General features: G+C 43.5%; 1 protein-coding gene across 10 annotated transcripts in view; it reads left to right on the top strand.

Moving 5' to 3' along the window:
• The window catches only part of MSRA (methionine sulfoxide reductase A), a 271,927-nt gene extending 245,866 nt beyond the window's left edge, over positions 1-26,061 (top strand). For all 10 annotated transcript variants that reach the window (XM_084514427.1, XM_084514426.1, XM_084514428.1 and 7 more), the window contains one exon: positions 25,196-26,061. In XM_084514427.1, the coding sequence (XP_084370553.1) occupies positions 25,196-25,360 (165 nt within the window). In that variant the 3' untranslated portion in view covers positions 25,361-26,061. The remainder of the gene's footprint in view (positions 1-25,195) is intronic.
• Positions 26,062-26,508: the final 447 nt, after the last annotated feature.

Here is a 26,508-nt window from a genome sequence, read left to right as displayed (position 1 = left end):
TACATGCAAAGTCATTGTGTCATCAAATGTGTCATTGATCCACACTACTGACAGGGTGCACTGAGGCTGTTCAAATGACCCGATGATATTTGCTATTGATTAAGAGCCCACGAACAAATAGTCAAATACCAGCTGAAAGCAATCCATTTCTTTCTGTGTGCTGAGCCTGGAAAAAAAGTGTTCCCGTTAGCTTCAGTACAACTGCATGAATGAGATGAAACCAGAAGTATGAGTAGATTTTGGAAATTTGACCCAGCTAATAGGGCCAGCTACTGAAGTCCTCACTCAGATCTTGACAAGCTTTTACTGTAGCAAAGTGGTCATTGTGCCAAACAGTATGGGTCTTATCCAGAATTTCCTAATTGAAACCAATGGAAGTTTGCCTGAAAACCATTAAGTTTGTTATTTGGCGTGCTGATTTCAGTGACAGCTTTGAATGGGTGAGATCTAAGTCTGAATTCAAGACTTGGCCCTCTATTCTTTGTTTTGTAAGAATATACGCTATCCAGCACTGTAAACATCACTCCTTTCTTGTAAATGCAAAATGCTTTTTTTTTTTTTTTTTTTTTTTTTACTATGACAGTTCAGAAACACCTCATGCATTCACAGAGCTTAAGTATTAATACATGGTGCTTCACAACGTGTCTGTTCAAGGAGTCATTAGTCTGTTGAAGAGCTGCTGCATGTATCTGACGTAAGAACTTCCTGTCCCTTTAACTAGTGGCTAAATAAGAAAGACTGAGACTGCCACGTAAAATTTGCTGGTCTCGCAAGGAAAGCAGCAGGGCATTCTTGAAATAATTACAGGTGAGTGGACCAATGTACTCTTACAAATGTAGTTCCATTAAGACATTTTCCATCACATTCGCTCTTATAAATCTGGATGTTTTATTGATGCAGAGCTAAATCAAGTATCTGCCATCACTACATTCTCTTCTTCCACCCCCAGCTGGCATTTCATGCAGCACATATTGCAGTTTTCTTTTTGAACAGAAGCCTTTTCATCTACTGGAAAGCAGAAAAATGCCATAGGTGACATAGTTTAGCAGCATTTAACACATTGAATAGCTCTCTGAACTGCTGCAGATGGGAAAAGAAGAGTCCTGTGTGCATGTCAAAGCTACAGAAAAACATGTTTTCCTTTCAGAAACGAGCACGGCATTGTTCATGCACATGGTTTAAAGGGAAGAGAAACCTGGGTCTGAAAAGGGTCCCCTAGGTCATCTAATCTGCTTCCTTGCTCCCCTGGACAACAATTTATTTGAACCCCTTCCATAAATGAGTCAAGTCCCATTTAACAGCTAGTGGGGTTTTTCTCTTAGCTATTTCCATTGGGAGGCTATTTCCTAACTTCATCTATATGAGAATTAAAGATTTTATATCTTTTTTAATTTGCTTCCTACATTTCTTCCTGGCCAGTTTAGCCACATCTGATTCAGATTCGCTCAGAAACTCTGTCCACATCTGCTGGTTTCTCATTGGCCTTGGACACTGTACAAAAATGCTTTAGAGGACTCGGATAACATGGGATGGCAATTCTTCGTTGCCAGATGGTACCAGTTTTTTAGAAGAAAGCTGTCAGTCACTGCCTATTGGAATAAATCTTTATGCCAACCACTACAAAATCACGGCAGTACAAAACCCATCATGGAAGACTGGGAGATTGAAACCCAGGAGGGTTAGAGATGTGCTTACACTGGGTGTTTGAGTGAGCTTCTCATCTGTCTTGCCATTTTTACTAACACGTCCTCATGTCCAAATCCACGGTAGGGTGCTGTATACCACATTGACAGCCAGGACAAAAGTAAAGCTGCAGTTTCCTGGTACAACACAAACACTTGAAAGGAGCAATGGAGAGGGAACAAGATGGGACAAGAAGGCCTGGAGAGAAGTATAACACTGCTGCCAAAGGCAGGGGGAGAGGGGCTGTGTCAGGAGGCCGTGCATGCAAAGTCCTCAGCGAGATCTAGCTGGCTTGATAGCTAGGCTTGTTTTGATAGCCTTTTATCAAAAAAGTTTTATCCCAGGATCCTGATGAGCCAGCCAGGAGGCACTTGGAGGTGGGCCTACGTTTGCTGTGGTTCACTAACACACCTTAACAGAGAAGATGAGCTCGTAAGACTTACAGAGGCAGAAAGACATCATGGAGGTAGAAAACATCATTTTGTAGGCTTTAGCTGCAAATATTATTTAATAGTAGGCGATGTATGTAAATAGCAGAGCCAAAGTTTCATCCAAATGAAAAATGACTTCAGATTGCTTACTCAAGCTCATGTCATCAGCACAGATAAATTAATGTAATAATGTTTTAGGCCACTTGGTAAGGTACAAGTGAAAACAAACAAATAAACAAAACCAAAAACAAACAACAAAAGAAACATGGTGCCAATATGCTACACCATGAGAGATGCCCCAAAATAGTCTCTGAAGTTACACTGTATGAAAGTTTTGAAATGTGAATAAACCACATGGGAAATACTGTAGATGGGCACACTGGCAGGTTGCTATGGTGTGCCTTGTCACGGGAGGCAATGATTAACCTACGTCTGTCTCTCCTGCAAATATCTTGAATGGTTTCATCCCTGGATTGCACTTGACATTGCTAGGTGCATCGTGTCAACAGAGTAAAGGTGGCATGGCAGAGTCCGGCCTCATCCCTGTAAGTCTTTTACTTTCTGAAGCAAGGTAGCCACTTGCAAACTGCCTTTTGGGAATGGTCGCTGGCCCACGCTCTCTTAGAAAGCATGGACAAGTGTGTTTGTTGGTGTGGCATAAAAGTATGCGATGGGCTGTTACACGGGTTTAGCTGTGCTCATGATCAAGGTCCTCTGCCCATGCCCTGGCACAGGTTAATTTACTTGTGTGGCTGTAGCCACGTCATGTTTTATTATCTCTGTGGATATAACTGAAGAAAACCATCCTTCAGGAGCTGATAGGGTTCTTTGGATAGAAAGTATGCTTAAAGATAAGTATAGGTTGAGAACAATATTCTTGAGCCTAACATGTTTGTGTAAACTAATGAGAAAATTTGAAAGAGATGGTGCTTAATCCCCTTAGAGCAGATGTGGCTGATAGCAAAGGAAGTTGTGATAACTTCAGTCATCATAACAAATGCTAACAAACAAAGGGTTCTTTCCCTGTAAGCTTTTTTTTTTTTTTTTTTTTTTTTTTTTTTTTTTTTTTTTCCCAGCAGAAAAACTTGCTTTTTATATCTGGATTTTAAGTCTTCCATTTCAATCCATTTTCCAAGTGCCTCATTTTTCAAGATCAATCGATTGTTTTTCTATGTTATTCCAATTCTCTTTGTATTGATCTCAGAGCTGTAAGCACTTACAGTTAGGCTGGAGCTCGCAGGAAACAGGTGAGGTACTGGGGGACTGGAAAAAGGCAGGTTCTGTGCCTGTTTAATACAAAAAGGGAAAGGAGGACCAGGCTATGCAGAAATCAGCCACTCCAGGTTAATTCCTAGAAATATACTGGAACAAATAGTCACAGCTTTTGCAAGCACCCAGAAGGTAACAAGGAGCTGAGTAACAGTGAACGTGGACTTGTCAAGAACAAATGACATCAAAGTAATCTAATTTCCTTCTGTGACAGGATAAAAAGCCTTGTGGACAGAGCAGTAGTAGGTGTCATGTGTCTTTGTGCAAGAAAGCTTTTGACACTGTCCCTCATGACGTTCTTGTAAGGAAGTCAAGGCTACAAGGTCTACATGAAGCTACTGTGAAATCTGTATGAAATTTGCTGGAAATCTGTAGTCAGAGAACTTAAGAATAGTTTTGACATTTATTTCACGTCAAAATAGAAAGATGCTTTGAATGGAATTACACAGTGCACTGGTTTAGGCAAGTGGAGTTAACTGCATGTGTCTGGAGTGGAAAGCAGCAAGGCTAGGAGGCTATTTTGTAGGAATAGATTTAGGATGAGTATGGTGAATGGGACCCACCAATGCCTCATTCAGGGAAAAATGTGGAAATACATCATGGGATATATATTTATGAGATTAGCCTGCAAGCTGTATTTAGTAATCCTGCTTTATTCAGCTGTCACCAAACTATAGCTGGTTTGCCATGCGTGGTTCTGGGTGATGCCTGTCAACAAAAGCATAGATCAGCTGGTGGCGATGTAGAGGATAGGAATAAGAATGACTGGAGATTAGAAAAAGTTGGGCAAATATGCATCAGAAAAGCTGGACATGTGTCTGCTCCTATTGTGGGACAGTAGGGTGAACTAAAAAATCTATGCAAACCATGTAATACTATGGTGGCTTCTGGCTTTGTTGGCATGAGCATATTTCATCAACTCATTTCTTCTGTTCTGTGTCAAAGGAGTGAATGAAGATATGAAAGAGGATTTGTCCTTAGGATGTTCCTTGAAGAACTCTACTTTTAATCTTCCTCCAGTATAATCTCACTCTGATATAGGGTGATTTTCTGCCATCTTTCCTTCAGCCAGAGTCCTTGTGCTAATTAGAATCCTTACTTTTATCACAAGTAGTTTCCCATCTGACACTAAATCAAATGCTTAAGTTTTTCTAGTATAAAAAGCCACAACAGAGCTGTTCAGTTAAGAATATTTAGAAAATTAAGAAGGGCTGTTAACTCTGTCCAATCTAGGGAAACTCTCATGGACACTAATGTTGCTTAAAGTGATGCATCGTGGCAGTCTGTCAGATGTAAGCATTATGTCTGCTTATTTATGCTGAATATTCAGGGACTCAACTCCTCATCTAATAGCGTGAATTGAACTTAAATGTCACAGTAGCCATGGCAATTGTGTTAGTCACCTGTAATACGGCAGGGTGTTCTGTATTTGCTGTGACTTTTCCTCTGCAGCTGGGCTATACCGAGTGCAGAACACATTTTATACATGTAATGTAAGGAATTTCTTCAGAAAAATAAGATGAAATGAATGTTAATTCCAACATTTCTTCGTTCCAAATGTTAAGGAGGCAAAGCCTACATGAGCCATTTATTCTATGCTTCGTGAAATTTCTTTACCAGAATTGGAATCTTTTACAGGAACCCGATGGTCTCGTTGCTAGAAGTCTGTCCAAGATCCAAAAGAAACTTTTTTTGTTGGGTTCTTGTCTTTTCCTATTTTACTGCAATGGAAATACAGAGGCAGTTAAATCTCTTTCTCTCCATCTTGTGTGCACACACACGTGCACGCAGGCAAACACACCACTTTACACGATGTGTCTGCTTGGCAACTTGTGAGAGTTTTGCTGGCACTTGGGAGAGACCTGAAGGAGTCAAGTGCAGCATTAATGTAAGTTCCCAGTGGCTTAGAGGGAAGCTCATTACTGACCTGGCTTGTGCGTCTTGTTCATTTACAGTAACACTTTAAATATTTAATCGATCTCTCTTTCTTTCCTGTCATGGACCATTTTCCCTCAATTGATTCCTTTTTGGGGGGCAGGGATAGTTGGAATGCATTTATGTTAGTGGAATTCTATCAATTATACTCGTTAAGAGGCCACATACAACAGGCCTGTGTGGAATTAGGCTAAGCTTCATGTTGTATTTTTTTGTCCCAGGTTCTCAAAGCACTTCAGAAGTATTAACTAGGTAAAGGTGAAGAGCAAAGCTCTGCTGCAGGTTGAAATACCTCCTTAATACCGTCAATTCTGGGTGTTTTGTCAAGGTGAGGGATGTGATGCATCCTAAGTGGAGGGAAGGGGGAAGGTTGCCATGAGAAACACCACTTTTTGAAGCCAAAAGGTGGTGGTCTTCTTGGTTTCCATCTCCTGAGTCTCCTCACCAGGTCAAGTGATGCTGAAGCACCTTTGGGGTTGTACGGAGATTTTGTACAAGTTTGGCTTGTTCTTGATGAACATGATATTGCCATATAAACCCTATAAAGAGAGAACTGTGGGGTGTTTGCCTTTCACCGAATAAGGCTTAGAGAAAATAGTAAGAAACCTTTGGTAGCTGAACGCAAACACTTGCAGAAGCGGGGTTCAGAAAATGTGCTTTAAGATGAACTAAGAACACGGAGAGCTCCTTCTGGGCCTGTCAAGTTCTTTGCCATTCCTGGTGAATGTGGAAATCACCTTCAAAGTGCATAGTGCTCAAATGGGATGAAATCCACTGCACGCTTCCTGAGTTGCTATTGATTTTGATTTTATTGACCAGCCAAGAAATGCTCGGGTACCTCAGACATATTCTTCAAGTATTCCTGTGTCATCCGGTTTTGTGCTGTCAGTCTTAAATCTAAACATCCTCAGTTACCCAAGATAACAGATACACATGAAACCAACCCAAACTTGTCCTGTTCCCTGGTAACTTAGCATGAAGTGCTATCCAATAAGTGTTTTTCTTCAAATCGCAGTGACATAGTACGTAGGAAGGAGAAAGGCAGGTTCACGCTCTATGGGAACAAGGTATTTTCATGTACAGGTGTATTTGCTTGTCAACACAACACTTTGTAATGCTATCCATTATCATACAGCTAAAATGTTCAGCCTTTGAACTCCGAAGCTAGTATCTCCTAACTACAAGGACCAGTATCTGTGCGACTCCATTTATGTTATTACTATTTAAGTAAGCGTTTAAGTAGCAGGCTCTGAATGCAGTTAAACTGCAAAGACAAATGCTGCTCTTGTCATTATTGATGGTATTTGTCCTTGATACAAGTGCTGTATCTCGGGGAGAGGAGTATTCACGCAGCCGTCCACTGCTGACTTCCTTGGCACCCTTCATTTCAGTTTTGTTTGGTAAGTGGTGGAGTCTTTGAATGAAGATGCAACATTTCAATTACTCCTCTTTTCTTTCCTGGAAACTGTCAAGGGATAAGAGCTGTGACTGTAATTGAAAATATCACTGCAAAGCCTCAAAATTATTACCACTGAAATTAAAATGTTATTCTTTTACTACTATTATGCTTCACCTTGAAAAATCACGCCTAAGTTTCAAAGAAGGTAGCATCATGGCTACTAATAATCATTGAGAACCTGGCAGATTTAGACCACTCATTTTCCTACATGTCCACGAAAAGTGTATTAATTGCAAATTTGATTAGCTTTGACCTGGAATCACCACCAGAAATTTTGTCACCCAACCGAGGCACCTAACACAGGAATATGAACGACGGGTTCTTCTGTGGTCATTGAAGCAGTACAAGCACCTCTGGATGGCAAGGCAGATTTTAGGAGGGCTGAACTCCTCTCTGGGGGTAAATTTCTCTTGGCATTGATGATGGAAGGGACACTGCTCCTAAGTTCAGGTTATCCAGGAGGTTCTTAGCGTGCAGCTCTTACTACAGCTCTTGTAGAGATTTTAGATGGAGCCATCCTCCTACCAGCCACCCTTGACTCAGAAAGACATTACCAAAATACTCTGCATTCACAGAAGCTGACTGCTGAACTAGTGAATGGGTGAAAGAGGAGAAGTTCCTTCCAACCTCAGCCTTGCAGGTGGAGCTGGATGCTCCACGTTTCAGGGATGTCTGTCAGTCCCTCTCAGAAGCCTCTCTCTCAACTGATTAATACTTCATCAAGCATTAATTTTGGGGGGTGAAATTTTCCATGCCAGTTTTCTGCCTCCTCAGACTGATATTTTTAAAGATCCAGCCAAAATTGTTCAGAGAAGGAAACTGGAGAAAAAACATGTTGTTTTCAAAACTAAAACATTTCTCCCAGCCTGTCTACGAGCAGCTCTGGTACCTCCCTGCTACAGAGCGGGGACCTGAAATTTGGTAAGGAGGCATCTTCTGTGCACGTTCTGCTTTTCTGACCTCCCTGTGGAAATTTCCCTTACCTTTCCTAATTTAAAAGCATTAAAAAAAATAATAAAACCCCACACATTTGCAGAGATATCACAGCATTTAACATCTGAAGCCTTAAGCATTGTGCTGCTCCGGCTGCCTTGCCGCAGCTTGCTTTCCACATCTCCCCATCAGCAGGGATGCTCCTTCCCATTGCAGCTGCTGTTTGCTCTTCGCAAATTTGGGAGCTGGGTTCTCCGGGGGCTTTAAAGCAGTGGTACCCATTGTGATGAGGAAGGGACAAGATGCCTGGCTGGAACACAAAAAGGAAAGAAAGCAAATTTGGTGCAGGGAGAAAGGAGCAGGGTGGGACGAGGAGAGGGGGATGAGAGAGATAATGGGATTGGCATTGCTGTGGGCAGCTTGGACATGTTGGGGAGGGAACTGGGAGCAGGAACCTGATGGGAGGACACCCCTGTTACCTGGTCTGGGAGTCTGCAGGGCTTGGAGAGGGGCTGGCAGAGGGTAGGCAAGGAGGCAGGCATGAGGAAGGGTCCAGAGGGAGATCAAAACCACCTGAGGATGCAAGGGAGAGGCATAGCCCAAGTATAATTCCCAGTGTTTATCTCAGTCCTGGTTGAAACCCTCGTCATGGCAGCACAAGCCTGCACAGAGCCTAAATGCAAGCCTGCACAGAGCCCCCAGGCTGCAATATGCACAGCTGCAGCCTTTCTCTTTTTCCCTGTACCTCATTTTAAGGTCCTATAGATCCAGCATGTGATCCCACACCTCTTTATTTCCTGGTGAACACACGGCTTTAAAAGCAACAACTCGTCACAGCAGAGTGCTTCTTGCTAGATTTTACCTCAGCCAACCCAGTGAAAATTCACTTTTTCTGTGCTAGGTATTGGAAAGGAACGAAATGCACGCGCTTCCAGAGAAGAGAAAGAAAGGAAATCAAGCTGCTTTCATGTAGTCTTTGTAATTATTTTTCTCCTGTTGTTCAGAATTCAAGTTAAAAAAAAAAAAAAAAAAAAAAGAAAGGGGGGAAAAAAAAAAAAGAAGAGGACTCTAACATTTACTGGCAGTAATCATTTCACCATCTGCTCAGGCGTGCTGCTTCCAGAACACACGTCCTCAGCTGCTGAGCAGTCAGCTCTCTGCTCCCCTTCCTTTCGGAGACAGGGATGCCAGCAGTTCCTAAACTGTAACAGCATGAACAAAGCTTTTTTTATTTTTATTTTTCCCCCTGCTTTATTTTTTTTTCTTCCCCAATCGCTGGAATTTTTGTCCAAAGGCAGAAGAGTTAGGACTTTCCACCAGATTGTTTCAAAGACTGAGCTGTTCCCCCTCTTGCCAGCTCTTCATCTAAGCGCATGTCAGTGGTGGAAACATGGAGAAGATCAATGCTTCAATATTTTGGGGTGCCCCAAGAGGTTTTGCTGTGTGGTGGAACCCCACTGACATCTGGGCTGCTCTCAAGGGTGAATTTAGCTTGTGTTTCTGTAGCTGTACATAGGGGAAGCTTTTGGGGGGGGGGGTACCCTCAGACCTGGGCATTGGCACCTCTGCTTTCTGCTCCCCGAGCCCTAACACAGGGCTCAGCTCCCCTCTTTGATGGCTTCTTCCCATCATATTCTAGGTGGTAGATTGAAGTCATTGCTGAGCTGTTCAACCTCTCTGGCAGCCCAAATCCGGTGTCAGAGCACAGCACAGAGAGCAGGAGGAGGTGCACCTAGCTAGCAAACGGGCTTTGCTGGCTCCAAGCAGCTAGCGGTGCCGCCCTGCGTGCTCCCGCAGCAGCGCCCTTCAGCTGATGCTGAGCAGAAGCACTTAAGTAAATATATGGCTAATTTAGAGGGCAGAGGCTAACATTAATTAGCTCATCCTGTCCTTGACTGTTTCTGTGTCACTGACTCCCTAATCTATGGCTCTTGCCTTTTCTGTTGCTGTTTCTGGTGGCAATAATAACCTGCGATCTCAGTTTGTGCATTTAAATTCAAAATGAAAAAACATCCATCAGAGAAAGGCCCTATTCAATTTTCCCACTGTATAGCCAATGCTTCACAAAGAAATGAGCCAGAGTGAATTCCGAGCCCATTAGGCATGTCCCAGGAGGCACGAATCTATATGCTTACAGATGTGCTTACAGATATAACTCTGCATTAAGAAAAGAACAAAACCCGCTTGACCGAAGATATTTGTTGTAAAACACGATTTAAAGTGCAGCTTTGTACGAAGAAGTGACTCTGCGGGATGGCTGCGTGTGATTTTATGTTTGTTTCACGGCATCAAGATCAAATTTGCTCCTTTACAAGCAAGAAGAAATGCGATTTGTCTGTCAGCCTCACACGCTTGCTCTGCTTTCCGTGAGCCAGGCTGGATGGGTCTTTTCCCATCCAGGAATCGGGGTTTCTGATCAGCATTTGATCCGGCTGAACTGTAATGCGGATGGCAGAGGTAATGGGCAATTGAGGCTGGAGCCTCAAAACCACTTTGGGAATATCCCTCATTTCCAGCACGGTGTCTGCAGATGTGCGTTTGCTTCCTTATTTTCACCTCGGAGCACGCTGTGACGCTCGGATCAGTCCTTTGCTGCCAGTTAAGAGAACATCAATCCCTGAGATTGAGCGAGTCGGACGTGCTGTTTATAAAAGGGTTTTGTGAGCCAAATATTTATCGTTCCCGCAGCACAGGGGTGTGACACGGGGCAAGTCAGAAGATAGGCAGAGAAGACAAAGGGGCTGGGAAGGGACGAAATGGAGGCTAGAGGAGGATGCAAAGAAACAGAGGAAAAAGGAAAAGAGAAACAAGGGAGATGTTTGGGCCTGAAGGAGCCCCTAAATATCAGTACATATTACAAATTTTCCCTGTGCAATGGAAACCCATCCACTGACTTCATGTTGCTGTCACCTAGATGTAGGTAGGAGCTCCTATAGGGCCGTCGTACCTCCCCCAATGATTACTGTGTGGTGAAGGGGATCATGAAAACCCCCAGGAGGCTTGCTGGGCTTTGAGAGCAAATCTTCCGTGTGCTGGGGTGGGTGGGTGCCAGCTACTAGGGGTGAGGTGAGCTGCGGCCCCATGTGGGCTGTGCAGGACGAGCTTGGCCATGGGGCACAAATGCTGCATGCACCAGCTGAAGAAAATTCATCAGAAACTGTGCTCAGGAGACTGGGAGAGAGCTCTCTGAAGAGCTTATGCCTTCGATGGCAACACAGATACCACAAGCACGGGCTCAGGGCAGCAGCTTTGAGACCATCTGTGGTGTCAGGTCTTATGGGAAAGGCCCTGCTGACCTGTGGTGGTGGGAGCATCACTCCTGGAAAGGGGAGAGGGCAAGATACCCCGACGGACACCGAGGAGGGGGATCAGGGTATGGCAGGAGAGCCCCATCTCTTCCCTCTGCTTGCTGCAATAACCTAAATGAACAGTTCTGAGATTTTATACCGCGAGCCGCTTCCTAATTAGGACGAGCTTGAAAAGGGCCACTTGGCATCCTTGTCGCCGCGAGCCATGTGCTACCTGCAGCAGGCCAACTCCAAAATGAAACTGATTTTTTCTCTTACCTACATTCTGCATTCAAGCAGCTGCTCCTAACAGGTGCTTGCTCTCTTCCTAGCAGATGGCAACAAAAAATGGGTTTGTTGGCAGGTTTTGCCACAAAGCAGCCTTCTTATCACACATATTGATGTGTATACAAACATACACGCACGCTATCAGGCTTTCAGTTAAAAAGTAATTCTCCTTCTGATTTAAGGTCAGCCACGTGGGGTCCTAGCGAGAGCGGCGCCTACTTTCCTCCTTTGTTGCCTGGGTCTAAAGGCATTCGTGGCTTAGCTGCCACATCGAGACCTGGCAAACATTTGCCCATTAGTTTGCCTCCTCTGCTCTATCCGGAGGACCTTGTGGGAGGAGGAATATGTTAGGTTAAACTGCATTCCTCCATATTTATCAGCGCATCTTTAATAACTCGCACTGGCTTAAATAATGACGAGCTAGAAAGGCAGCAGGTTTGAGGCAGGGACTGCCCTGATGTTTTTCCCTTTGCCATTGTTTAGCGTAATATAATAGAAACACAGAAAGCAAATTATCTCTCTCCTTAAATAAAACAAGCAACTGAAAGCTAACAGTGGAAGAGAGACGGAGCAAAGCGGTTGAACAAAGAAATATAACTGCAGCATCTTATCGCCAGGAAACGCACCCAGGGCTCGGAGTGCTAAATGTGTTCAAAGCTGCCTTGGGGAAGTGCACGGGGAGAGCATTTGTTCTGCGTTCCTCACCCGAAGAGAGACAGCTGTCAAACAAATCCTTACATCCCGCTTGTTAGCTCGGATCCCACCTCCCAGATTTTGCCTGGTGAGGGCTGTAAGCTCGAACAAAACGGCGCGAAGCGGTGCCAGATTTGGGGGGCTACGGCATCGCCCCAAAGCCCTTCCCTAGCACTACTGCTTGCCGTGCGAGTAGCACCAGGAAGACCCCATACTCGCTCTGTTTTGCTGTTCATTTCAAACAAACAGCCTGAGCCAAGACAACCAGATGAGGATGACATCTGGCTATCAAACCTCTGCCAAGTCACTGCTGTTCAGTAGCTGGCAGGGAAAGGATGTGCTGCAAATGCCAGGTTCTCACTGAAACGCAAAGTGCATTCCCTGCATTTTCTTTGCTTCCTCTCCAGCCACGATCAGTTTGGTGTTTTGTTTTACCAATGGCCAAATGCAAATCTTCCTTCCAGGGGCATAAATCCACTTCACTGATACTAGGGGGCTCATCCAACAAGTGGAATTTGACCCCAAAGTCCAAGATGGTCTTGTATTTTCAAAGCTTGCTGACATTAACTTGTTGACTGCGTTGCCCTCATTCAAACGTCCAAGCCCCTACTGTGGGGTGTGTTTGTGGGGAAGGTTTTTAATTGCTTATATGAGAGCAGTTTGTGTCTAACCTCTTGCAGGAAGGAGTAGGTAGAGCTTGGGGCAGGTGGACAAACTAGGAGAGGCTCTGAAGGGCTCTTCCATTGCCATATTTCTCTAAGAAGTTGCACTCCTTTAGTAAGAAATCACAATAGCTTGTGAAAAAATTCACTGCAGCATGTGAAAGGAATCATTCATGTATCAAAGCTGCACAGTGTTAGAAGATAGCTTGCAAGGCTCCATGTCCTACATTACTTTTTGTCTTGCTCGGGAAGAATATGGTCACAGCGACGCAGGAGAAGCTCATTCTGGGCTGGTGTGTGAAGGAGCTGGAGCTGCATGATGTGCCCTGTTGCCTTGTGAAGTATTTTGTTTTCACCCATCCCTCCATGCTGCTGTACTCTCAGCATTTTTGGCAGCTGCCAGAGGGCATGAAAGAAATAACTACACCAGTTTTTGCAGCTGATATTCCGGCTGAGTGTGTTTTCCCCCCTCTTCTGGTAAAATACTTTTGCTGCAGGCAGAAGTAGCCAGTTTGCAGAACTGTAGAAGGAAAGTAATTGTATTAAATAAATATGCAGAGACAAAGCTGGGGCTGTTGAAATGAACTTGCTTTGCAAAGCATGCAAGTCATATTTCTGCTTTTCTAGTCAGCAGCCAAAGTTCAACTTCTTTGCCACGTAAGTGCAGGCTTCAGGAGCATTGTGCTTTCAGTCTGTGGGCTTGCAAGCAGAAGCCATCTGCTTTTGAGGGCCCTCATACAAGAAGTGGGTATTAATGCTTGAAAAATAACTCAGATCTTCTAGGTTGTCTTTGGTGAACCAGTTTGCTATGGAAACTAAGTATAATTTCCATGGTCCATACCAAAATCTTCACTGAAGGGTCCATGGATGGGTAGGGATTAGAGAAATTGGAGTAATTGTGTCTTATTTTGGCAGCTGCAGCCATACTGGTAACTCACGAACTGTTTAATCTTCCTGGATAGCTTGTATGGAGCTGATTTCAAAGGGATGTTCCTTGAGATATGGCCCTAGCAATGTTATTCGGTGAGTGACACTGGATTTAGTAGATCTCCCTGACCCCAGCTGTGCCCATTTCCCTGTAGCACTTTACCAGTTTTGTCTGTTTTGGGACATGGGCTGGCTCCTGGGGTTTAATTCTGTTGTCTGACAGGCAAGTGTCCCAGGGACATTTGGGGTGTCTTGGAGAGGCATCTTCTATCTTCTAGATGCTGCTCTGGTGGGATGGGGGCTCCCATCAGTCTTTTATTGGATCTGCCAACCTCCTGAGCACGTCTCAGGTACACCGGGCTCACTGTGGGAAAAATAAAGTGTCGAGCTAGCAGCATAACCCTGCCTTCTGCTCCGAGATCAGTTGATTTCAGAATCAAAACAGCAAAACCAAACTGATCTGTATGGAAATTCAGGATGGTACAAGCTTATTCAATGGTGATTTCATCTTCTGGCTCCAGTGTGGATCTCATAAAGAGTAAATTGAAGCCATAACAATTTTTTTAGTCATCAGAAATTGTCTGTACTAGAGTAATAGATTGGGATATTTTAAATTAAAATCAACTTTGATTGATGATTTGTCAAATATGGGGGAGGGTCTTTGCATTGAAAGGTATGTGTGGATGCTGGTACTTAGCTTGAATCAGATTTGATGCTATGTAACTGCTCAAAGTGAAATATCATTCTGAATATCTAGCTGAATCTATGCTAAATCTTTAGTTGTCCTTATAACATGTCCTTATAAAATACCATGCCCTCATGACACTTTTCAGGTTGGAAATGAGGAGACATTTATTCTCAGAAACAGCAGTCAGGCACTGGGACAGGTCGCCCAGGGAGGTGGTGGAGTCACCGTCCCTGGGGGTGTTCAAGGAGAGGTTGGACGTGGTGCTTGGGGACAGGGTTTGGTGGTGACATCGGTGGTAGGGGGATGGTTGGATTAGATGGCCTTGGAGGGCTTTTCCAACCTGAATGACTCTGTGATTCTTCTTGCAAAGCAATCAGTTCACTTCTGGAACTATCATGGCCGTACGGTATATTCATGCCCCCACAAAAAGTAATTTTCTTGATTTTATTCAAGTACTTGAGAGCAAAACTTTTTCCAGAGAAGATAACAAAATGCTAATCCAGGTTTCCAAAAGCATGTGCGCAATTATCGTTAGTAAGCAGCTTAACCAACCTGAAAGCAAACGCTAAACGATCCAGATCTTAGTGTTATTAAGCCTGTGTGTTTCCTACCACTTAAAAGTCTATCAAAAACCTAAAGATCTGGGAAAATGAGAATTTCTGGAAGGCAAGCTTTAAAGTTTACCTCCTTCTTTTCTTAAACAAGAAGGCGATGCCTCTATTTACATGCTGTTTCTGGAACTCAGACGGAGTGAGTACATCGCTGCTGCAGTGTTTCATGGAACATCCTTTGTTTATTCACACTGTGCCACTTTTAAACTTCAGATGTAAACAACAAAGGCTTCTTTGTATTTCACACTATCTCATACTCACTACCTTATGAAGTCCAAAGCCAAAACACTGTGGAATTTTACCCTCCTCACACTTTCTTCTGCTTGTTGGATGCGTTCTTCCATCCTTTCCTATTTATAGTAGCTGCAAAACTACTTATCCAATTAAAATGTGCTCTGTTCATTTTCTCTTGACTTTTCAGTCCTTGGTATGGGATTAAAATTGTATTCCCTGGTAACCATTTCAAATATAATTTTAGTAGTAATTATGCATATATTCAATAACAGAAACAATTTGTCATTCTGAAGGATCCAGATTGCTTTAAAGTGGTCGACCTGTCTGTGATCTGCTGCACAGATGAAAATCCAGAAAAAAATTTGCCGAACTCAGTTGGTCAGGCAGAGAGGTCAGTTGACCCAGGCTGGAAAGACAGCAGCTGTCTGGCAGCACACAAGTGAGTACAACTTCCATTTCGAACCAGAGTGGGAAGTGCAGTTGGAAATTTCACAAAACTGGAGCACGCTGTCCCTTGAGAACATTGCACTTCTGTTGCTGAGAGGTCCCCTCTGCCTTTTTTCACCTTTTTCAAGGGCCTCAATTTTACGTTTCATTTGAAATGCAGTGGCCAAGCTATGAGTTGTGTCTGTGTGAATCTTGTGCTGGATCCAGCTCCTCTCTGCTTGTGGACACCATGGGATGTGGACCCCTCTTCTCTTCTCCCGTTCTGTGCTTATCTCCATCAGAAAGGCAAGGATAGATTATCCAGGCACTGTTAGACACTTTGCTCTGCTGTGTTGCATACAGTCCTGGCCTATACATATAATCTAGATGGAATATTTTGAAGACAACCAGTGTAGCATTGCGGTCATCTTCTCTTTTCCCAGGGATCGATATCATGTTTTCATCATGCCATCCCTTTAAGCTGAATTTAAGCACAGAATTGAGATCTGATGAGTCCATCCATTTGGGTAGAAGGTTTAACATATAGCACAGGAGTGCTTAAGCAGGTTTAATCAGAAACTCAATCTAACTATATTTGTTTGGGACAGAAGATGACATTGTTGAAACCTCTGTCCAAGACAAATTGATTTGCTGTAAGTTGCTAGGAGTTTTTATTCCAAGTTAGGTCCCTCTGAGAACAGCCTTTCCTTATATAAGAAACCAGCAAGTGAGACTGAAAAAGACTTTAATGGTGACAGCATGTAGTTTAAAAGGTGAGACTAGTGGTAGGTGTTTTAAGTGAGTTGTTTTTTGCTCCATGATATCCTCCTGTGGCTGTGAGAAAGCTCGGTTGAATGAACAGTATCACCCAGATCCCCTTGACCTCACCATGGCCAAGGCTTCCCTTGCAGCCTCCGCTGACTTAGGAGCTGTGGGGCTTGTTGTATCATAACTTTCTTCGTATCTGTGGTGACTGTGATAGCTTTGGTCAGGATCCTCATCCCGCCAAGCAGTAGTATCAGAATCCTCATCATGCCAAGCATATGCTCGTAGTAAGAAACAGCACGTGCCCTGCAGAGTGGGAATTAAAACAGATGAGTAGCATTAGTGCCACTTTGAAAAATGAGAAACAGGAGCAGAGAGAGAGACTGGGAGAGCTTGTTTTGCTGAAAGTCACCAGGGCTTTTGGAGGAGAGCCTGGTGACAGCCCTGCTGCTCGAGGAAGTAGCCTCCAGGCTTTAACCACCACCAACTCTTCTAAAGAGGGTGGACAACACAATCCAAATCATCCGCCAGCTTTCTGAGGAAAGGATGGTTTAGCATTACATGGTCTTGAGAGGCTGAAGAGAAAAGCAGAGCTTGTTATTAGAGGCACAGCAAGTGGCAGAGATGACAGGTTGCTCAACAATTTCTATTATAAGTATCTTTTTTCAGGTATTCTGATATACCAATTTTTCTGATTTCAGAAGTAAATTTTTGTGCTCGGTGTCTGAAAGTTTTTCCCCCAATTACAGCTGAAGTCTTTTCTGTATTTTTCAGGATAAGTTTAGGAAAACATAGATTGTTTATGCATCTTAAAAATTCATATCTTTCCTGAGAAGCTGTCAAGCCTATATATTGTGGAAGAAATACTCGATATAAATCCAGTGTTGACTCCAGTGAGAGCAATAAAATGATAGCAATGTAAGAGTAGAACTGAAGCGAGCCCTCACCCTTAAACATGTGAAATGAGCATTTTTTACTTCTACATTGCAACTCCCCTTCAATGAAAAATAATTGGAGTGCCTTCCATTTATTGCAAAGGATCTGTACACAAGAGAGTACCTTGCATCATGCAGGCTGGTCTGCACTTTGCAGCAAAGCATGGCTTGGAGGTAACAGAGCTAATGGAAGTGGTAAAGTCAACACAGCGCTTAAATGTGGAGTGTTTTCCCCTGCTCACAGACAGCACGGACTTGCCTCATCTTAGCATTACACAGCTTCTGGACCTGAGTTAGCTTCTCAGCATCGTTCAGGTCTGCATGGCATGGAGATGCCAGCTCTGGTTTGCATTGGACTGGCAGATTCTGCACTAAGCTTCACTGCTGCCATGTGGGCTGTTATCAGTGGCCCCATCTCAGTTTGGACCCATCCCTTTTTTGCTTTAGGAGCACAAGAGTAATGGATGAGCGTTCAGTGAAGAACAGTCTGCTGTCTCAAACCGCGGAATAGATTTCAGCTTTAGATCACTGAAAGTCAGAACAGGGCATGTCTTTTCTTAGCCATCATAAATTATCCATGCAGGATGTACAGTAAAAGGCTGTTTGGCTGCGTTAAAATTGGCTAGACAAACAGAATTTCCATCTCTCTCAATGGCTCCTTCAACACCTAATTAGTTCCCAGATGCTAGTTGAGCAAGATGTCTTTTATCTTTGCTAATGTTATCTTCCTATACCTCCTAAATGCCCCCTGGTGCCATTCTTCACTTTCATCTCTCGTCCCTCAAGAGAAGGCCGGACGGGTGTTCAGGAAGCTCTATTCTGAAGGTCAAGCTTGTAAAGACTGTGGGTCAAGTTGATCCTGTTATACCAGCCAGTATCTGGAGCAAAAGCTTTGAATCCAGAATTAGACTGATGTGATGGAGAGGAGGATGCGACTTCCTTTCCATGCATGTTTCTAGGATCAGTGTGCAACAGGAAAAAATAGAACCACGGATTTTATTTCACTGTCAGTTCCATTTAATACAATTTAGGACAAATTCAACATTCGTCTTTTCCTGTTGCTAGAAGGTGCAAAGAAACCTGCCTGTACAAATCTGCCATTTCAGCTGGCATAACTGCTTGTTGCAGGCAAAGAGGAAGCACACTCAGATGTAAAACAGCAGGAAATATCAGACTGCACCCCTGATCCTTCCTGGTCCCTCGGAGCATAACCACTCGGCACCTCAGTTATGTTAATATCCAGGCTATCAGCCAGCAGTGATTTACCTTGGCAGGTCTGATTTATATCCGAGCCCGGTAATTCTCTCCCCTCTGGCAGGAATGAGTGACCAAACAGCCTCCTTCAAGCTAAGTATTTATCAGAGCAAGCAGATCTTCAAACCAACAGAACAGGCTATATATATACATACAGCTTTCCCCTAAGGCTCGTGAAGCCGTGTCTCTAGCTCGGTTCAGTTTACTCAGTTCAGATGATGTGCTCTGTTGTGTGTGTGGCTTTTGTCAATAGACTCCAAGCTCCGACACAGTCAGTTTTGCAGTTTTATAGATTAGCATCAAGATTCTTCAGCTTAGCACTTTGCACCATCATCTTTTAAGTATCTGTTGTATTTCTTTCTTATCTGCATTTTCCCTGTGCTGCGCTGGAAAACTACCCTCGTATAAACAATTCCAACAGACTCTTGTTGCAGCATCTCTCCGCTTTGACCAGGTTATGTGTGCTCCCTGTAGGATGATTATGACTCCAGATTTATCCTGCAGTCACAATAGTTTTCTATCACAGAAAAGACCAAGGCAAGTTGTGAAGACAGCGTGTTTCACTGTTTCTGCTCTTAGATCCGTATGCCCATGCTACGGAGCATGCAGAATCTGTACCAGCACGTTTGGATCATTCCCAGTTTCAGTCTTGCCCAATTTGCAGCTGCAAAGTTCTCAGTTTCGACAGCTTCCCTGTGAGGGTATTAATAATACTTAGAAATTACATAGCACTCCAAAACCCTGTGCAAGCATTAGCTAATTGTGTAGCGCTCCAAAGCCCTGCGCAAAACATTAGCTAATCAATTCTCGCAGCACCTATTGAGTGTATCAATATCCTCCAGTCCCTTATGCAGAGAGGTAAATGGAAGCAGAGGAATGCAGACACCTGCTCGGAGCCACCTTTCCCTTTGCTCCCACGTCTTCCTTGGCAGGATCGTGCCGCCTGGCTGGCTCGCGGCGGGTGAACACGTGAATTCCAAAAAGAGGTCACCTCCACGGATGCGAATGCAGATTTTACCAGCTAGATGTGATTTCAGCCCACTGCGGGGCTCTGCTGAGGTCACTGACATTGATTAGGTTGGAAAAACCAACATCGGTAAGTGACATAGAGAAGACTGGGCCAAGCACAGCAAACTGTTAATGTTAGCTAGAATAACAGCTGAGTGTTTACCAGTGTGGTGCTCCAGCTGACTGAAGGCAGCACAAAGAAAACACTTTAAAATAATATATTGCTGAGGTGATGCATCTAGGAGGCACACCTACTGCCATCTTACAAAGGACTAAATCCTGCAGGCCTTCTGAAATAATTCAGCTCCTTCACCCCTAAGTGCTTCTGAACAGAAGAACCCAGCTTCAGGATTGCTGCTGATGATAGGAAATCGTCAATACAATATTGGGGAGCCCTACACATTTTACACAGGCTGGAGCACTCAGCATCATGAGGTTACTTTCCATACAGTTTGACACCAAGGATGGATGATGATCCAGAAGCACAGGCTGTCGCAGGTGTCAAGGTTCCTCGTGGCATTTTCAACATCAGAGCTTTTACAGGGGGCTTTAGAAATGCAGTAGCTCGGTGGAACTTGCTGAGACACGAGACAAACTGGGTATTTCGGCTGAGCACAGGCTGTAAGCTTGCTTTGAAAGTGCATATTGAATCAAGCAAGATGATGCTATTTTTATTAAAAGCCACAAAATGCTCGAAACCAATTAATGCTCCACTGCTTTACTAATGCCTCTGCTCAGAAAATTAAATGCTTTCATTTAACAAAACCAATTCTAAAGCTTTTTCTGTCAAAATTATAAGTGGGTTCAACCCCTCCTCTAAACTTCCATGAACTGTGCATTTTCAACACAATTTACCAAAACGCCAATGGCTTCCAATCCAGTCCTTCAAGTATTTGGAGGTACGAGGGAATCGTGTATTTTCTGGCAGTTCATTCCCAATTCTTAAGGCACTTTACAAGCACCAGCTACTTTTATCTGAATATAAACAAGGAGCCAAACACCTTGAATGCGTTGTTGCCATGCTGTAATGTCAAATGATTAAATATTTTGACAGACTTTGGCTCAATATAATCAGCTGGCTACAAAAAGCTGAAGCAGCAATTATAGTCAGTTCAGAGGGCAGCAGCAAATCCAAGTGCAGGAGCACCGCGTGCTAAATAGAATTGCTTGGGAATAAGTGAAGGACAACCCTCTGGTTACACAGGTTTGGTTTATTCCTTGGCAGTCTAGCATATAAACTCCCCTTCTGAGGACAGCATTTCACATCACCAAGCACAACTGAGCTGAACACGTGGAACAAACTGATTTCACTGACATGCAAACTGTGCTGAGTCCCAGTGACTCAGTGCATGGCCTTTGGGTAATAAAGAGAGAATGTCTGGAAGATGGTACTGTCACTACAAAAAAACGAAGATGTCCCTTAAAGCCTTTCTAATTGCATCTACGCATCATGGGTGCCCCTTATGATGACTGAGATGGGGCTGGGAGTACTGTTTTAGGTGGCAGATGGTTGGATAACCAACTGGCAAAGTGCAAGTAGAAAAAAAAAATAGGGTTTGATTGCTGCAGTCCATGGTGGTGCGTGTCCAAGGTTGTGTCTACTGACAGTTTGTGCCACTTGCTGGTCCTGTGCATGCACTATACAGCAGCAGCTCTGCTTTAAACAGTGCCTGAGTGCACACCTCCAGCCTCGGTGCTACCAGGAGGGAAAGTGCTTAAGAAGCCTCCAAGATGATCCAGCAGAACTAAAGGCATTTTGCACTGCAGGCTGAGGATCAGACATTGGTAGGCACACACAGAATAGGGTGTTTCAGAGAAGAATCGATGTGACTTTAGAAGAGGAAACTCTTGTCTTGCAGACGTAGCTTTCTGAAGAGATCTGGTGAGTTAAAGGCAGCCAGCTGCTGTGGATTAAGAGGAAAGTTTCCCTTCTGAATAACTGGTTATAGATAGGAAATAAAAGATACAAATAACAGGGCAGTTTTCACAATGAAGGGAGATTACCAGGTATCTGTCTTGGGAACCTGTGCAGTTCAATATCCTCATAAAAGAGCTGGAAAAGGGAGACAGTTGACAGTGACGTGCTGCAATCTGCTGATGGTATAGAGTTATTCCGTGTAAGCAAAAGTAGACACGACTACAAAAAGTTGCAGAGGAATCTGACAATATCAAATGTCTGGGCAATAAAATAGCTGCTGAAATTCCATGTCGATAAAAGTCAAGTGCAGACACAATGATAGGGTTTAAATTAGCCCGCAAAAGAGGTCCTGGCATCATTGCAGATGGTTCTTTGAAAACGTCTGCTCAGTGCTCAGCAGAGGTCAGAAAGGCAAGTGGAATGCAAAGAATTTCTGGGAAAGAGATGGCGAATAAAAGCGAAAATGTAAGTACACCACTGAGTAAATCCGCAGTGATCTTGAATAGAGTGCAATTCCAGTCACCCCACCTCAATGAGGCGGTAAAATAGAACCAGAAAGGATGCAGAAAAGGGCAAGAAGGCTGACCTGAGTTATGAGTGGGGAGTCTAAACAGCCTCAAACCCTGAAGCCTGCAGAAGAAATGACTGAGCAGGATTAAGGCAGAGGTGTAAAACCAAAATCTCCATGGACAGAGCGAATAAGGAATTAGTTTCTGCAGCAGAGGATGTAAAGGCATGGTCAGGAAGCAAGTTCAAAGCAAATAACAGGGAAAACAAAACAAAACAAAACAAACTTTTGGAGGTTATAGTAAATTAGAAAACTCATCAAACAAAATCTTTTACATTCCAGAAGTACAAGTTGTTTAAAAAAGTGGTAGCATTGTGGTTCCTAGTGCTGGCTCCAACATGTTCGTGCTCTAGCACCAATCCTGATGCACTGAATTGGCTGTGTCCTCTTTGTCCTTCTTGGCTGGGCAGGACTTGGGTTCTGGTTTGGTTTGGCCTCTGTCTGCTGAAGCCTGCCAGTTTTTTGGGGGGCTGGATTATAGTCAGCTAAAGGATGGCTGTGATCTTCCAGTATGATCTCTTGCATGACAAAAGCCACAGAAGTCCCTTGACTGAATTAATGAATTGGATCTGTTTGAACTGCAGTGGAATATTTTTTAGGGAAAAAGATCCAATAGTATTTTAAAAATTTCCTGCACTGTGGGAAATGTCCCAGGGGTTGATTCCACGCTCTCGCATTTGTTCCTTCCGCTTTCTCCATGCAGATGCTGCAGTAGCCCTTTTGGCTGCAACATCGTACTGGGAGCTCACATTGGATGGCTCAGGAATCGTGTGGACTAAAAAGCGAGGACTCAAAAGTCTGCTAGAACAGGATTGTTGTCAAATTATGTCTGCCTCGGTGGCAGGAAATCAATCAAGAGTGGGCTGATTTACACCTGCCAGAGCCAGCACATCATGAACTTCATCATCTTTCCCAGTGATGTTTTTATCTTTGCACTGACACAGTAAGTGCAAGGAAAATATTTTCCCATTTAAAATCAAAACATTCAAGGTAGTGTTTGGCAAAGTGTTGGAGCCTGGGGTTCCCACTGCCTCTGACAAGAGTGCTGGTATCTTTTGCTAATGACCAAAGTACAATATAATGAGTTGTCCTGGGCTTCTGCTTTATTTAGCGTGCAGTGTTTTAATAGGATGTTAGTAATTCTGAAAGGGATAAATGATGTTTATGCCCTCTTGTGGTATGTTATTGAACAGAATGGATTTTCTAGCTGACAAAATTAGGCCAATGATGGAAAAGTCCCAGGTAAAAATCTGTAACAAATACTGTTTTGCACAGTAGAAAAATATTCATCCCTCCAGCAGCATCCTCATGACTCAGACGAGGGGGGAAGCCAATTTTGCATGCATTTACAGCAGCAAGTAAATGACTAATGCCCATGATGACAGAGTTTGTGCCATCTTTCTGCAGTGAAGATAATGTTAAAAGTGCTTTTCTTTGCCAGAAATGTTAGAAAGTAAGTGAAATACTGCTTCTAAAAGCAGTTGTGTTGACACCTCATTGTTAGTGGTTGCCAGCCTGTTGTGATACATACCTTCATATTTTTTATCTTCTTTGCTAATACATCTGACAGGTAAGTAGTCTGCTTCCCCTGGGACAAAACCTGTCCCAAAGATGAAAATGTGGGGAAATATGGCCAGATTCTGAAATTGGGCTTGTTATCCCTCTGTATTCAAATATGGGATCATACCATAAATGAGCTAAACCTGCCTTTTTTGAGTTTAAAGTCTTCACCCCTTGTCCTGTCCCTACACCCCCTAAAAAAGAGTCATCAGGTATGTAGAAGACCAATATAAAGAGGAAGGGAATAATTTCCTTTCCACATCCATGACGAATATGACCAAGAGCGTGTTTAAATGGAAATCATGGGCTTAATCCAGGCTACCCTTTAGCCTTTCTAAATGGATGGTAACTGTGATAACTGTGATAACTATGATAACTACGATGGTCACTATGGTAACTAGAATGGACTCTTTAAGGGACCTGGAGTATCTGAAGATCTCTGAGGAATAGCTAAATGTCTGCTGGGAGTAAGGTGGCTATTGTGAGTTGTACCATGATGAAAGAAGGACTAGACAACTTACTACAGGTCCTTCCAGGTCTGGTTTTGTGCTGCTGTGTGGTGGTTTCTTTTTATTGGCTTTATTTTTCAGTATGATAAGATGACACATATTTGTCTGGTAATCAGTTTATATGCTAACCCTTTGTTCTTAAAGTTGATCTTGCTGTCAAGGCTGGCTGATAGTGACACAGCTCTACCTACATCTGGTGCTTCACAGGTGTACTTTGCAACAGCAAACACTGTTGTCTGACACCAATTAAAGTGCTTATTAGATTATCATGGACTGCAGTGAACATGAGTTATGTCCCCATTGAGATGAGGACTGGTTCCAAGATGCCGGCGTTCACCACTTTTCTTAGAAAAGAAAAAATCAGTAGGTAAAATGTATGGCAAGTCATGTGAAAAAAGTTTCCTCCATCAGAAACCTTTCAGAAGTTTCAAATTCAGTTAGGGGATATCAGAAGTTAAAGTCTAATTTAAAATCCCCACCCACATTCCTTCTTTTCCTGCTAAGTGATTACTGCTACTGGTCCACGCATTGGCAAATCTTTCAGAAATGAGCCATAATTTGCCTTAAAAGTACCTTCTGGCCATGGTGGAAGTGTTCGTTTTGAAGAAGGGGTTTGCAGGAACTGTGAAAAGAGCCCAAATGTTCTAATTTCCCACTGACATCAGTGGGGCTCAAATTTCATACCAGAATTCTTCTTGGCATGAGGCAGTTTGGGCTGGAAGAGACATTTCCAAGCTGAGGCACCTGCCAGGTGAAGTCCTCAGACCCCTGCAAGGCAGGCAGCCAGGCTCGATCAAAGTCTGCTCTGCTGCCTCTCACATCTGTTTTCCACTTCTGCTGATGGCACCACATCCTCGCCTGGTGTGGCTGATAAAGAGGAGAGAACGAATGTGTGGCCAGAGCAAATTAAACAAATGAGCCATTAAAACTGGAGGGCGCACTACCTCTTCTCGCTGACGTGCGCTTTGGTGCCTGCAATGTGTCCTAGCAAAATTACGTGCGGGTGAGGATAAAGGGCTTTCAGGGATGTGCTACAACTGTGGTCCAAGCACTGAGAGATGTCTGTGGCTGCTGCTGAGAGGAAACCTAATGTCAGGCATCAGCAGAGGAGCCAACAAACCACTAATGGCTCTCCATGTTGTTTCTTGACAGGTATTGACAGAGAGCGGTTTTGGGGCCATCACAACAGAAATCCGCGAGGCTCCGGAGTTTTATTACGCTGAAGATTACCATCAGCAGTACCTCAGCAAGAACCCTGACGGATACTGTGGCCTCGGGGGAACGGGGATTTCCTGCCCGATCGGGATCAAGAAATAGCCGCTGCTCATGACACTGCCTCCGCTTTGTTCTAGGGGGTTGTTTGGAAAAGGTCTGACAGCCCCGACAGGTCTTCCAGTACGCCCACAGCATCAGTGCATAAAGATTTGGGAACCCTGATGGGGTGGCTTTCTGTAATCTGAGCAGCTTCCAATTCACTGGCGTTAAAAGCCAAAGCGGAGTCAGAAATTGCACCTGTTGGCAAACACAGCTCATTGCTCTGTGCAGTTCCCTGGGCTTCCTTGCAATCTCGTAATCTGGAGAGGAAAGAAACTTCAAAAAGTTTGGCTTGAAATGCTGCTAAAAGATGAATTAGGGGGGTGGCTGCACCTGTTAACCACTTTGTATAGCTACTGCTTATAGACATCGTTATTTTCTTGCATTAATGAATTTGCTCATGCTGGAGCTTAGCCTTCTGGAGACATGGTTGTGCTCATTTTAACTATCACAACCCCATAGTTTTATGTCTTTGAGAATGATGAATTTATAAGATCCATAATTCTCTTACAATTCCGCTTTCACAGCAACATGTAATATCACCTATAGTGCCTATTTTCAGGAGCAATTTTAGTACAAAAAAAAAAAAGTAAAAATTGTAATGTGATATTTCTTTTTTTGACAGTTCCAAAAATGTATAAACACAAAAAGAAATCAATTTTGTTTCCTGCACTACAATAAATTATAAAGAAAGGAGAGAAAAATGTTGTCTGCAATGTGTTCTCTGCCTCTAAATATATGTCTAGGTAGATCCGGAAAACGTATCAAATATTATAAAAAGCTGCAACCTGCTAATTAAATAGGGCTTTTTTATCTGTGTTATCTGTGCAAGACAGTGCAGAGGAGTATATTGGCCACACTGCAAGTCAATTATTCCTATGATTATTTATTTGTACTTCAATAACTTGCGGAGCCCACACCAAGGAGGTGGGGGGGAGGCTGTTCCTGTGTGGGGTTGTCCCTGCCCCAGTGTGTGTACAAATAGCAGGACAGCCAGAAAGAGGTAAAAATATTATTTTTATGGATGGGGATCTCAAAGGACTAAAAGGTACAGTGGAAGGACATTGCAGATGTAGGCAATATACTATATGGATGCTGGATATAATGGGATATATGTATATCTTATGGGGTAATCTATGAGGAAGAACAGC

Source organism: Aythya ferina, assembly GCF_964211825.1.
Source record: "Aythya ferina genome assembly, chromosome: 3".
NCBI classification, from domain to species: domain Eukaryota; kingdom Metazoa; phylum Chordata; class Aves; order Anseriformes; family Anatidae; genus Aythya; species Aythya ferina.
This window is presented reverse-complemented; position numbering and strand designations above follow the sequence as displayed.